At 36.6% G+C, this 12,627-nt stretch overlaps 1 protein-coding gene across 1 annotated transcript in view; it reads left to right on the top strand.

Moving 5' to 3' along the window:
* Positions 1 to 12,627, top strand: part of MEGF10 (multiple EGF like domains 10) — a 171,642-nt gene that overhangs the window by 109,515 nt on the left and 49,500 nt on the right. Inside the window, exons 8-9 of the mRNA XM_049771802.1 lie at positions 3,036 to 3,172; positions 11,495 to 11,707. Coding sequence (XP_049627759.1) covers positions 3,036 to 3,172; positions 11,495 to 11,707 — 350 coding nt within the window. The remainder of the gene's footprint in view (positions 1 to 3,035; positions 3,173 to 11,494; positions 11,708 to 12,627) is intronic.

The following is a 12,627-nucleotide window of genomic DNA, read 5'->3' as shown; positions in this document are numbered from 1 at the left end:
AAACACCTTGATTACAAACATGATTATGGTTGGGTTTCAGTCATGTAAAGAGCACCCCCCTTCACCAGTGCAACATTCCCATCACCAAGGTCCCAAATCTCCGTCCTCCCTACCCCACCCTCGCCTGTACTCTAGACTAGCTTTCTACTTCCCTCATTCATTCTCATTGTTAGGATAGTTCGCAATGTAGTTATTTCTCCAACTGCACTCATCACTCTTTGTGGTGAGCTTCATGAAGTGAGATGGAACTTCCAAAAATAAGTGACTTCTTAGTTGCCGAATTCAGCAGCAACTCATATTCTTATACTACTTCACTTCCCCCAAACTTTTCACATCATTGCTCATTGTTCTCCATTCCTTAACCTATATGCTCTCTTCTTTTCAGATAATACTCTGTCCAATTCTTTTGGGGGAGAAAGAATGTAGCTACCAAGCAGTGTTCAGGATGGCCTGGGACCACTTTGTTTAATCCTTGGCCAGCCAGACTGGATGGTTCAACACTAAAACCTGAGGACCTCAGGTCCTGCAGTCCTGAAGATAACTAGAGCCATCCTGGAAGTGCCTGGGAGCTACCAGGATTACCTCCAGCAGTATTTGGGGCTCATCAGAGTCAAGGGGTAGAGCTTGGGGTACCATGTATTGATTGCCAGGGAACAAACTAAAATTCTAATACCTGTGTAATTTTTCACCCTTCTTTTACCTCTCTTATTTAAGATCTTTCCCCCTAATTTTTCTTCTCCGATACACAGTATAAAAGCATTGCAATGACAATGGTTGTTTTATTTGATTAAAGTATGTTCTAAATTTCAGTCTTTTTTCTTTTCTCCCTTAAATGATTTATTTCTTTGGAGCATATGCCCCAGGAAGTGTGAAGACAACTCTCTCTACCAGCACAGGGGAAGCTCCCCCCTACTATTTTCTCCCTACCCTGCCCCCTACCTTGAAAGAAAGTTTCTTTCTTATTTCAAGTTACTTTTTTCCAGTGAATAGCTGGACTTCGACTTATACTTATTCCTCTTAACATTATTTTAAAAATAATTTGGGCCAAATCTGTCAGTGCTCAAAACTGAGAGTGATTACTCTCATTTCAGTGCTTGGGGTTTGCTTTGTTGAGTGCCTGGGACACTACATGGTGCTGGAGAGCACCCACATTGCTTAAATTCAAAGCATACACTTGGACCCTTTGTGCTATCTCTTCTTTACATTTTATTAGTGGGGCCAGAGCTGTGGTGCAAGTGGTAGGGCATTTGCCTTGCTCGCACTAACCTAGGATGGACCATGGTTGGATCCCCCAGCATCCCATATGGTCCCCCAAGCCAGGAACGATTTCTGAGTGCATAGCCAGGAGTAACCTCAGAGCATCACCGGTTGTGGCCCAAAAACAACAGCAACAACAACAACAACAATAACAAATACATTTTATTGGGGCTATTATCTTAGGTGCTTTCCACCTAGGTTAAATATGTAATAATAATATAATATAATACAATGTAATGTAATAATATAAATATATCATTACATATACACATAAATATTTCAACTAATACAAATTATGTCCTTCTTATGGCATTTTTATTCATTCTTAGTCATAAATTATATTACAACAGCCTTTATGGAGATATCTAGGATCATTAAAACATGTTAGAATTTGTCCCTAAAAGTGAGAATTATTGCCAAAATTCCCGCTTAGCATAGACTGATATTTGACACTTATTTTTTAATTTTAAAATATTGTGCTAGAATGGAGAATTTGAGTTATTTTTACATCTGTCTCCTTTACCACATTGTAAGCTAATTAAGGGTTGTGACCTGACCTTTGATTCTTAAAGTTTAGCAGAAGACTTGGCATCTAGATGTTTCTCAGTTAAGTGCTGGTTTGAATCATCTCTCAAAGGCCTTTTTTTTTATTCTGAGGGTTTATGGAAGAACTTTTCCTGTTTGTAGATAGCTAGAAACCACCAGAGGAGACTTAATTAGCACACCAACTGCCTTTTGTGGGTAGCCAGGAGTTAGGGGAATTTTCTTATGCTATCCAGAATAAACATTAACAAAACCATCTGGTGTTCACTAGCCTCCAATTTCAGAATGCCCACAGTCTGCTTTATTGTAGAGGAGGAGGACAAAGCAACAGCTTCCAATGGTCTAAAAAAAAAAAAGGACAGAAAATCCCTATTATTTGGGATATGATGTTTGCTCTAACAATAACTCTAACAGATCATAAACTACCAAACCAAGTCGTGTAGCCATGAAAGATAGAAAATAGTGGAATATTTCATTGACATTGGTGCACGGTCTTATTCATATCCACAGAGGATTGGATAACTGTAATGACAGTGACTGAGAAAAATAAACCACCTTGAGGGAGAGTCGTTACTATCTTGATTTTTCTCTCCAAGAAACAAACTTTTCTATTTATTTATCTTGGCTCACTGATGTTTGTTGATCCTGTTGGAAATATTAATTTTCTCCTGAAATAAAATGACTATGTCCATGCCTGCACAAGTACTTCTTGGGAATTACTGGTGCTTTATCAGGTACACAAATTTAAATCTTATAAGAAACAACACCAGTGAGAACGTGCTTTTTCTTTAGAACATATGGAAAAGCATTTGGATATTTCATTTACATCAGATGTTGGTGTTTATGTAATGGACATTCAATACATTTTGTGACTTATTGTATATGGAAGGCACAAGGAAGAACACTTAAGAGGATTTATAAATTCCTTGGGCTCTGTAATAGTGTGCTGTAAGTTTATCTTACACTTTAGTTTTCTAGTGTGAATATTTCCTAGGACTGAATCTACCATCTTTGAATGTATCTTAAATTTAGGCTTAGCCATTAAATTGGTTTAAGAATTCTAAGGTTTTTGAGGCTGTAAATAGATTTTTTGTGTTCTAAAATCTTCATTTAATTTTCTTGCAGGCCTCTTTCCATCTTCCTCTTCCCTTTCTGTTTCCTTTCTTTTCTCCCTAGCCCTTCAGCCTTGACCTGGCTGGAGGCCCATCTAATTTTCCAAGTCTGTTTGAATGCAGGGCACAGTATGTGGTCAGCCTTGCCCTGAGGGTCGCTTTGGAAAAAACTGTTCTCAAGAATGTCAGTGCCATAATGGAGGGACTTGTGACACCGCCACAGGCCATTGTCATTGCAGCCCAGGATACATAGGAGAAAGGTAAGGGAAAGCTTGGTATTTTTCTTACCATTTAATAGAGGAAAAAGGGTTGTGAGGAATGAGGAATGACAATAAGCATTTTTTTATTTGGTGTTGGAATAAGCTTGAAAACTTTGTTGGTGGGGGGATAGATAGAGAGGTGCGAAGCTAAACTTCCAGGGAAATATTTCATTTAATTTTGTTTTTGAGTCACACCCAGTGTATTCGGTTATTAAATTTGGCTATGTACTCAGGCAGGGATAGGGGATCAAATATGAACAGTGGAACCCAGATTTAATGTGTACAAGGCAAGTTCCCTACACGATATACTATCTCTCTGACCACAATAAAAAACTTTTACTAGAACATCACAAAATATCCAAACTTATTATACTCAAGAAGTTGTTTCACCCACTGTTTATTTGCAGGGATTGGGGAGAGACTATCAGCACAGTGCTCAGGTGATTGATTATGAAGTGTCAGGAAGCAAACATGGGTTCTACATGCAAAACAACAGTTCTAATTTTTTGGGCTATCTCCCAACTTCATCATTTTGATATTGAATGAAAAGGTCATAGAGGGCTCTCATTAATCTTCTTACTATTTTGTTTTAGTCTGGTTTGATAAGTTTGGTTTTCTAGTACAATATTCAAACCAAGCCCAGAGCCACACTTAGTCACATATTCATCCTTCCATTGTATTTTCATTAACCCTTCAATCTGTTTGTTATGTCTCAGAAGACTAGGCAATCTAGCTTAGGTGGAAAGTCTAAAATTAGAAAGAGAAACTTGATGGGCAGATGGGTATAATAGTGAAAGATAAAATTGTGGAACTTTTGTACTTAGAAACATCTTCATATATAATGCTCAAATAATAACTGCACTTTCCTCTTGGGTTATTATAGGATGAAATAAATTACTACATGAAGGAATTTAAAGTAGTGCTAAAACTTATAAACAACAATTATTACAATTGAGAAATTTATATGAACTATATATAAATACTAGTGATTATTCTTTGTAAGTAACAATCTAGGAAACTATATTTTAATAATTATATAGTATCTAGAAACTATATAAATATTATAGTTCGGTATGTCTGTAAGTATAAGAATTTTTTCAACCTACTTCCCTAATTTATTCCCTAAAATTATGGTTTATTTTTTATCACTTTTAATAAGAAATACTAGAGTATCCCCCCCCCTTAGATACCTACTTTCTTGAAAGATTTTTTTGAAAATTTTTGTTGCTTTTTTGGGGGGGGGCCAAATCCCTAAGTACTCAGAAGTTATTCATATCTCTGCTTTCAGAAACCACTCCAGGCAGGCTATAGGACCATATGGGATGCCAAAGATCAAACCTAATTGAGCCATATGCAAGCAAGAGCCCTAGCTACTGTACTATCTCCCTGGCCTCTGAAATTTTTTTCTGTTTTATTGAAACCATGGTGATTTACAAAGTTCTTCATAATTGGATTTTAGACATATAATGTATCGGGCCAATTCCACCACCATTTGTCAATCTCTTTCCACCAAAGCTCCCAGAGTACAACCCATGTCACCACTTCCTGGTCCCCAGCCTCTCAGCATAATAGGCTCATTTTAAGTTTTGATTGTTAAAAGGTTGGGTCTCATGATTTCATTGTTGTTGACCTTGACTTGGATATTTAGTTCTGTCCTTTTTTTTTTTAACAATACCAATGCACCTGTGGCCTGAAATATTTTTGTTTTTGATAAATTTTGTTTCAGTTTCTAATTGGGAATTTATTGAAAATTTATATTATTAACATTTTACTGGCTACTTTGTCAAGTTCATTAGTTGTATTTAATGTTTTGGGTAAATATTAAAGTTATATAATCATTTCATCATTTAAAGCTAACATAGTATCGTATGTTAATATTGATAACAATTATTCGATTTTCTTGAATCATTATGTTAATTTGGATTTTTAAATAGAAATATTTTATAAAGTGTAAATTTCTGTTTTGTTCCTAGTTTTACTGAAATTGACTGCTGTGTAGTAACATATTATTTCTGGCTTTTAGTAAAAGAAGTCATCATGTTTGAATATATGTAATTTTTTGTTTGACTATATATTTGAATATATTATATATATATTTGAGTATATATGTATTGGTTTGGAGTCACATCCTGCAGTGCTTCTGGCTCTACACTCAAGGATTACTCCTGATGGAACCATATGGGGTGCTTGGAGTCAAACCTGGGTTGGTCCTGTGCCTACTCACTGTATTCAGGTCCCTGGAATAGATTTTTAATCCCTTTTGTTTTGTTTCTTTGGGCCACACCCAGCAGCATTCAGGGGTTACTCCTGGCTCTGTACTCAGAATTTGCTCCTGGTAGACTCGGGGGACCATATGAAGTGCCAGGGATCAAACCTGGGTCCATCCATCTCGGCCATGTGCAAGGCAAATACCCTACCACTGTACTATCACTCTGGCCCCCATAATCCCTATTTTTTAAGAATAATCTTTAGTAATAAATTGACATATTTAATTTCATGAAGTACATTAAGGACTTCATTAGAAAAATAGGTATCTTTATTTGCTGTCATGACTGACACCATAAACACATGAATCTTATACCAAATTCAATACAACACAAAAACAAATAGGCAAGGCAAGTTTGTATTTATATTATTTGAATACAGGGAAAGAGAATAACAATTTATTTTCAGGTGGATTTTAGATTTCAGGCAAGGAAGGCAGAGAGCCAGCAAAGGAAAATGAAAGGGAAAATTGATTTTTGAGTTACTACTCTTTGTTTTTTCTGACAAACTGATGACTATTTTCAGTTATTTTTCAATTAGGTTTTCCCCACTGAATTCTAGACACACACACCCCCCCTCATACACACACATAGACACACATACCGCCCACATTTGTCACAATGAAGGAAAATATAATTTGTTTGGGGCAATTTGTGGCAAGAGGGTGTTGAGAAAGCAGACTGGAAGGCCTGGGGTCTTCACTTCCCACTTCCTCTGTTTTGTGAAGTCAGTGTAACTTGATCAGGGAGGTTAGGCCAGAACTCTGCTGACAGGAGCAACAGGTACCACCACAGGCAGCTGCCAGTAAAGCACCCCAGGATGTGGGAACAACTTTCCTAACCAGAATGAAAACAGAAACAAGGAAATAGGCACCTTACGAGCAGACAAAGCAGCTCAAGGGATGGCCAAATAATAGGCTGTGAGGACACTGGGGTTTGAGGACATTGTGGTGAGGAAATGCAGTGGGCACAGACCAGTCATGGTGAAGAGATTTACCAAAAATTCCTTCGAAGAGGGTAAAAGAGTGCTCTTCATGTCTATGGGATGTCTGCAAAAGCTCTCTGGCACTTAGATGGTTCCTCAAGTATTTGCTGGATGGAGGATCAGTAAGTAAGTGTATCTATAAAGATGGATTCCAGGACTGTCCTGAACACCAGAGTTCTTTGTAACCCTGAATATAAAGAGAAATGTGGGGGAAAGAAGGTAAATGGAAGTTATAGGCAGGAATTGGGAGATACAGCAATGATCTTTAATGGAGGAATTCCTCTATGTTCAGGACTGTAGAAAAGTTGGCTCTTAACCAGCACTTAATATTTTCCATGAGCAGCAGTTCCAGATGTTAGGAAGGCAGGGAGCTGACCCATCTATCCTAGGTTTGATGAGGAGTGTGAGTATTTCACTCTCAGTCCTGGTTTTTTATTCCAGTTATTTTAGGGAGGGACTTGCTCAGGACAAAGAAATAAGAGACAGATGCCACCTCTTACACACAACCCACTTTCTCTTTGCTTCAGTTCACAAGATGTGACTTATTAGTCAAAAGGGGTTAAAACCAGACTGTAATCCTTCATGGTTTGGGAATTGGTGCCATGATTTATTAGTTTACCTTTACTTAATTCTTTATCACTTTCCAAAATTCAAAGGCATTACTCAAAATATTTTTAAAGGGAAGTAAATTTTCATTTTACCACTTTTTATTGTTTATACCACATTATTGTTCTACCTTTATTCAGATCTCTGCCATCTTCCTATAAAGATATGTATCCTTTTACTATGTCTTAAGATAACTTGTTCCATTTGTAACCACAAAAGTCTATATTAAGGGTGTAAAATTTACTGGAAAATAATGCAGCTGCTGCTTTTTTTTTTTATTTTGGGTTCACACCCAGTGACACTCAGGGGTTACTCCTGGCTATGTGCTAAGAAATGGCTTGTGGCTTGGGGGACTGTCTGGGACACGGGTATCATACTGCTGTCGTCCAAGGTCAGCCACATGCAAGGCAAACGCCCTACCATTGCACCATCGCTCCAGCCCCTGCTTTTATTTTTTAAGGGGAAAAATAAGGAGCTTCTGTTTGAGTTAATTTATTAATTCAATTTACATTAATTAATTTATTAATTAATTTAAATTCAGCCAATCAGAAACAGTTAAACTTCATAATACTTAACTTTTTTTCAAGATTGCAGAAATCTATTTCTAGAAATAATCCTACCATTTAGGCTTGGCATACTGAAATAGCTGTAACATTAACAGGAATGGGAATAAATTCATTCCCATTAAAAGAATGGTAATGAGAGTGGGAATATGAACCAAATTTTTCATAATGGCAACTTTGAGTGAGTAAAATTAAAATTATTTTTTCTCACCTTTACTACAAAGTAGTTGTATATTTAATTTTAAATTGGGAAGGTAAAAAGATAGGATAGGATAAAGATATGATCATATATGTCAAGAAACCTCTGTTAAGATAAGATCAAATAGACACCATGGTTTCCTCTGTGGTTTATTAGTAGATTCTCAAGTTTTTTATCTCTACCCTTCTTGCCCAGTTTGGGATCAATGTTCTTTGTTTGTTTGCTGTTTGTTTACTTTTGGTTTATTACTAAGTTAAAGTCATGGAGATCAGAGCTTAACATTTTGGGTTGTTTTTTAATCCATCAAGAGAGATAAATCAATTTTATTTTGTCTTTTTAATTTTTTTCTTTTTAGTAGACTTTAATATCATCTAGATAATTTACAAATTGGTGTTACCAGTCTTTAGCCATGATGAGACCAAATTATCAGAACCTTGCCACCTCTTCTTTCTCATGGGGCCACAACAAGTCATGCTCAAAGCTTTGAGGTCAGAGGTAACTCCTGTGGAGCTCAGGGGACCATATGCAGTACCAGAGTTTGAACCCAGATCATGCAAAGCAAGTGCCTTACCTGCTGTACTCTCTCTATTGCTTCCTTTGCACTTTTTCTCCAAAGTTTACAGTTTTAAGAAATAAACTAGGTGGGCCGGGCGGTGGCGCTAAAGGTAAGGTGCCTGCCTTGCCTGCGCTAGCCTTGGATGGACCGTGGTTCGATCCCCCGGTGTCCCATATGGTCCCCCAAGCCAGGAGCAACTTCTGAGCACATAGCCAGGAGTAACCCCTGAGTGTTACCGGGTGTGGCCCAAAAACCAAAAAAAAAAAAAAAAAAAAAAAGAAATAAACTAGGTGACATAGCTTATGAATGTTCCTTACAAGTTAAATGAACTATTTTTAAAGTCACTCTACTGGCTTTTCTGCTCAAGACAGCCAAGAAGACGCCATCAAACACAATCTCCAGGGCCCCAACCCAGTAAGGGCCCCACCCAATAAGGGGAAGTCAGAGGAGCACTCCGCGGCACGTTTTCTAACCCATGAACCCAGCGCAGCACATAGTAAAAAACACTATACAAGTGTTGCAATGGGGAAACAACGCAGGACAACACCACACATAGAGAATGAAGATGACATGAAAAGTACCAACTACCTAGTTAGAGTATTAATATGGAGGATGCTCAAAGAACTCAAAGCAAGCATAGATTGAGCTGAACAGACCATAATGATAAAACTCGAAACTGAAATAAAAGGTCTGAAAAACTCGGTAAATGAAATAAACACCTCAATGAAAAGCCTCTGAGGAGGCAATAAAAAGCAGCTGAGGATGGGGTCAGTAAGCCAGAGGATGAGATGCGGAACAACTCCATACGGCAGAAGAGATTGGAAAAGAACCTTAAAGCAAATGATCAGACAATGAATAATAAACTTCTCAAAAAATGTGAACAGATGAAAATAGAAGTCTTTGATAAACTCAACAGAAACAACATAGGAATCATTGGAATCCCAGAAACCCAAGAAGAGAATATTAAGAAATGTTGGAGGAAGAGTGAGAAGAGGAAAAAGAGGAAAAAGAAGAGGAAGAAGGGAAAGAATAAAAAGAAAAAAGAAGAGGAGGAAAAGGAGAAGCAAGAAGATAAAAGAAAGAAGAAGAGTGGGAGGAAGAAGGAAAAGAAGAGGAAGAGGAGAAAGAAGAAGAAGGAAAAGAAGATAAGAAAAAAGAAGACAAAAAAGAGGAAGAGGGGAAGAAGAGGAAGAAGAAAAAGAAGAGAAGAAATAGAAGGGGAAGAGAAAGAAGAGGAGAAAAGAAGAGGAGAAGGAGGAAGAGGAGAAAGAGGAAGAAGAAAAAGAAGAGAAGAAAGAAAGAAAATGAACTGAAGATTTATTTTTAATTTCTTATAATAGTGTCTTTGTTTTAAGCACCATGATTATAAACATGTTTATAGTTCCGTTTCAGTTAAAAAATAAACAAATAAATAAATTGCCATGAGAGTATGTTCTCATTGCTCTGAGGTAAATAGTAACTGAGAATTGTTTGTAACTAAATTTATTTTGGTTGTTACTCCAGATGATATACGTGTATCAAATCATTACATGATAAATATTCATATAGATGATGTTAAAAATAAAAATAAATAAAAACACTACTATAAAAAAAGTAAATTCATATGTAACCATAGAGCATACATCTGATTTTTTATATATTGAATGTTAGTTCAGGATTTTTCTAATGTTTTGTTGAGTGGTTGATTTGGACATTGCAGACTAATACACTCATCCAAGTTTTATAGTTTTGAAATGTTTATATTTTATATATTTATATATATTTTCAAATGTTTATAGTGTGTGAAACCAAATTTGCAAGAGAAACATTGTTTTATCTCCATAACATTAATATATGCTAGCATCAGAATTAACAAAAAATTATCAAAAGTCTTTCATTATTTATCCTTTGCACTTAAATAAAATTCTGCCCAGTCCTGGTATTGTGGGTAATCACACCCTGTCATTAAAAATAAACAAAATATTATGAAAATAATTGCTCTTCAGTCTCAGTTGTTGCTTTTAAAAATGATTCAATTGATTAGCAAACACTTGCTACTTGTATTATATTGTCCTGAAAAATACAATGTTGACCTACATTCTTGACTCTAGGTCTGGCATGACTTGAGACACATGTGAAGTAGCTACCATGACTCCAAAGTTTCCTCTCCTTGTTGCAAGCACTCAGTTAGATGAGGATGTTTCTGTTTCCTTGGCAGAAAATACTGTTTATACTGCAGAGAGCCGCATACTATCTCCTTGACTAATAAAAAAAATTAACTTGGCTGGCCAAACAACCAGTCATGCTTTCCATGGAGCAATGATAATATTTTCTTCTTTAAAATGATTCCCTGCAGCAACCCAGCTTCCCAACTTACTCAAAGCCTATCCTTTCTCTGGGACTTGGTTCTAATGTATCTTTTTAATGACAGAAACTGATTTTTGGGGGTCTGAATTTTCCTTTCTATTTAGCAGCTCTTCTTTCTTACAGAGAACAGTATCCCATCTCACAGAAATGTTGTTTGATACCCCCAAGATTTCCCACAGCCCATTGGCAAGAACTTCCCAAGTTGGAACTGAGATTCTAATAGCTCATACTTTCCTCAAATCTGAGTTGTTTAACTTCTTAGATTAGATTTCCCAAATGAGAGCAATTATTAGCTTTCTGCTTTGGAAAGAGCAGACACATGACTGGGATCAAGAGAATGAAATTTTAGCTTAAAATTTACTACCAAGTTTTATTCTTTAAAGATGCAATTCTTAACAAACTAATTATAGATTAGAACTAGCATTGGGGAAATTTCTTCTCCCTCTTTCTTGGTTTCTATTAAAACCACACACACACACACACACACACACACACACACACACACACACACACACACCTTTAACAAGCACCAGATACAAAATATACTTCCCTGCCCTAAGCTCATAATTTGGTCTCATTTTAAGTTTTGCTATTTCTTGGATCAGAACATATTGCTATTACTACCTTTAGATTAAGTAATTCATCATTATGATTTTCATGTCTGCTAAAGGACTAAATAAATGTAAAATTCAAAAATAGTTATATTTTGTACATTTCAAACCCTACCTGAATTGACTATGTATCTAGAACTATATAGATTTATTAACTAATAGCTATATCTTCACTCTGCGTCCTGCTGATAGGTGCCAGGATGAGTGTCCTGTCGGCATGTATGGAGCTCGCTGTGCAGAGACTTGCCGCTGTGTCAATGGAGGGAAATGCTACCACGTGAGCGGAGCATGCCTCTGTGAGGCAGGTTTTGCTGGTGAGCGTTGTGAGGCACGACTGTGTCCTGAAGGACTTTATGGCATCAAATGTGACAAGCAGTGTCCTTGCCACCTGGACAACACTCAGAGGTGAGTGTCAGGGATATGGCTCAGTGGCAGTTTACTTGCCTTGCCTGCGTGAGGATCTGAGTTTGATACCTAGCTCTTCTGCATGGTCCCCCAAACAATGAAATAAGATTAACCTCCAGCACAGCCAGGCATGGCCCCCCAAACAAAAAATTGAAAGACACTTGTAGCTGAAGGTCAACTTCCTCAAGAAGAATGTATGTTATTAGAGTTTTTACCTCTGTGCATTCTTGGAAAGAAGGTTTGGCAAACATTTCCCACCCCCAAAACCATGCCATCATGGGGAGAACCGCAGATACTTAGAAGGTGATGGTCCAAACCAGAAGAACTAACTTTAGATGACTGTGGGTAGGCATTGAATTCTCTTTTGCTAATGGCCACTGGTGAATATTAAATTTACTGAAATTATTAAAACATGTGCTAAGAGAGGAATCCTGTAGTATTCCCATAGCAACAAAGATGTAATGAAAGGTTTGGGTCAAATTCAGTTTCCTACATGAAAATACAGGATGATTGTCCCTGAAACATTTTTTATTTGACAGCACATCTGTGTAGAGAGGAAGTTTTGTGAAAGTGCTTCACATGTGGCTGTCACATGTGAAATATGTTTTCAGAATTGATTACTCTGACATAGAACACACTGGGGTATTTTATTTTATTTTATATTTTATTTTATTTAGCTAAATATTTATTATTAGCTAAATATTTATTATTTTATATTTATATTTATATATATTTATATATTATATATATTATATATATTTATATATATTTATTATTAGCAAAATATTTATTTAAATAAATATTTTATTTAGCTCCAAAAATTTTATTGAAGAACGTAAGTACAGAAAACCATAATCCCACCCACCCTGTACTTTGGTATGCTTCTAGAAGCATCTTCCATTCCCCCCTCTTCCTCTTCT

Source organism: Suncus etruscus, chromosome 4 (assembly GCF_024139225.1).
Source record: "Suncus etruscus isolate mSunEtr1 chromosome 4, mSunEtr1.pri.cur, whole genome shotgun sequence".
NCBI classification, from domain to species: Eukaryota; Metazoa; Chordata; class Mammalia; order Eulipotyphla; family Soricidae; genus Suncus; species Suncus etruscus.
Note: the sequence above shows the minus strand (reverse complement) of the source record. Positions and strands in the feature narration are given on the sequence as shown.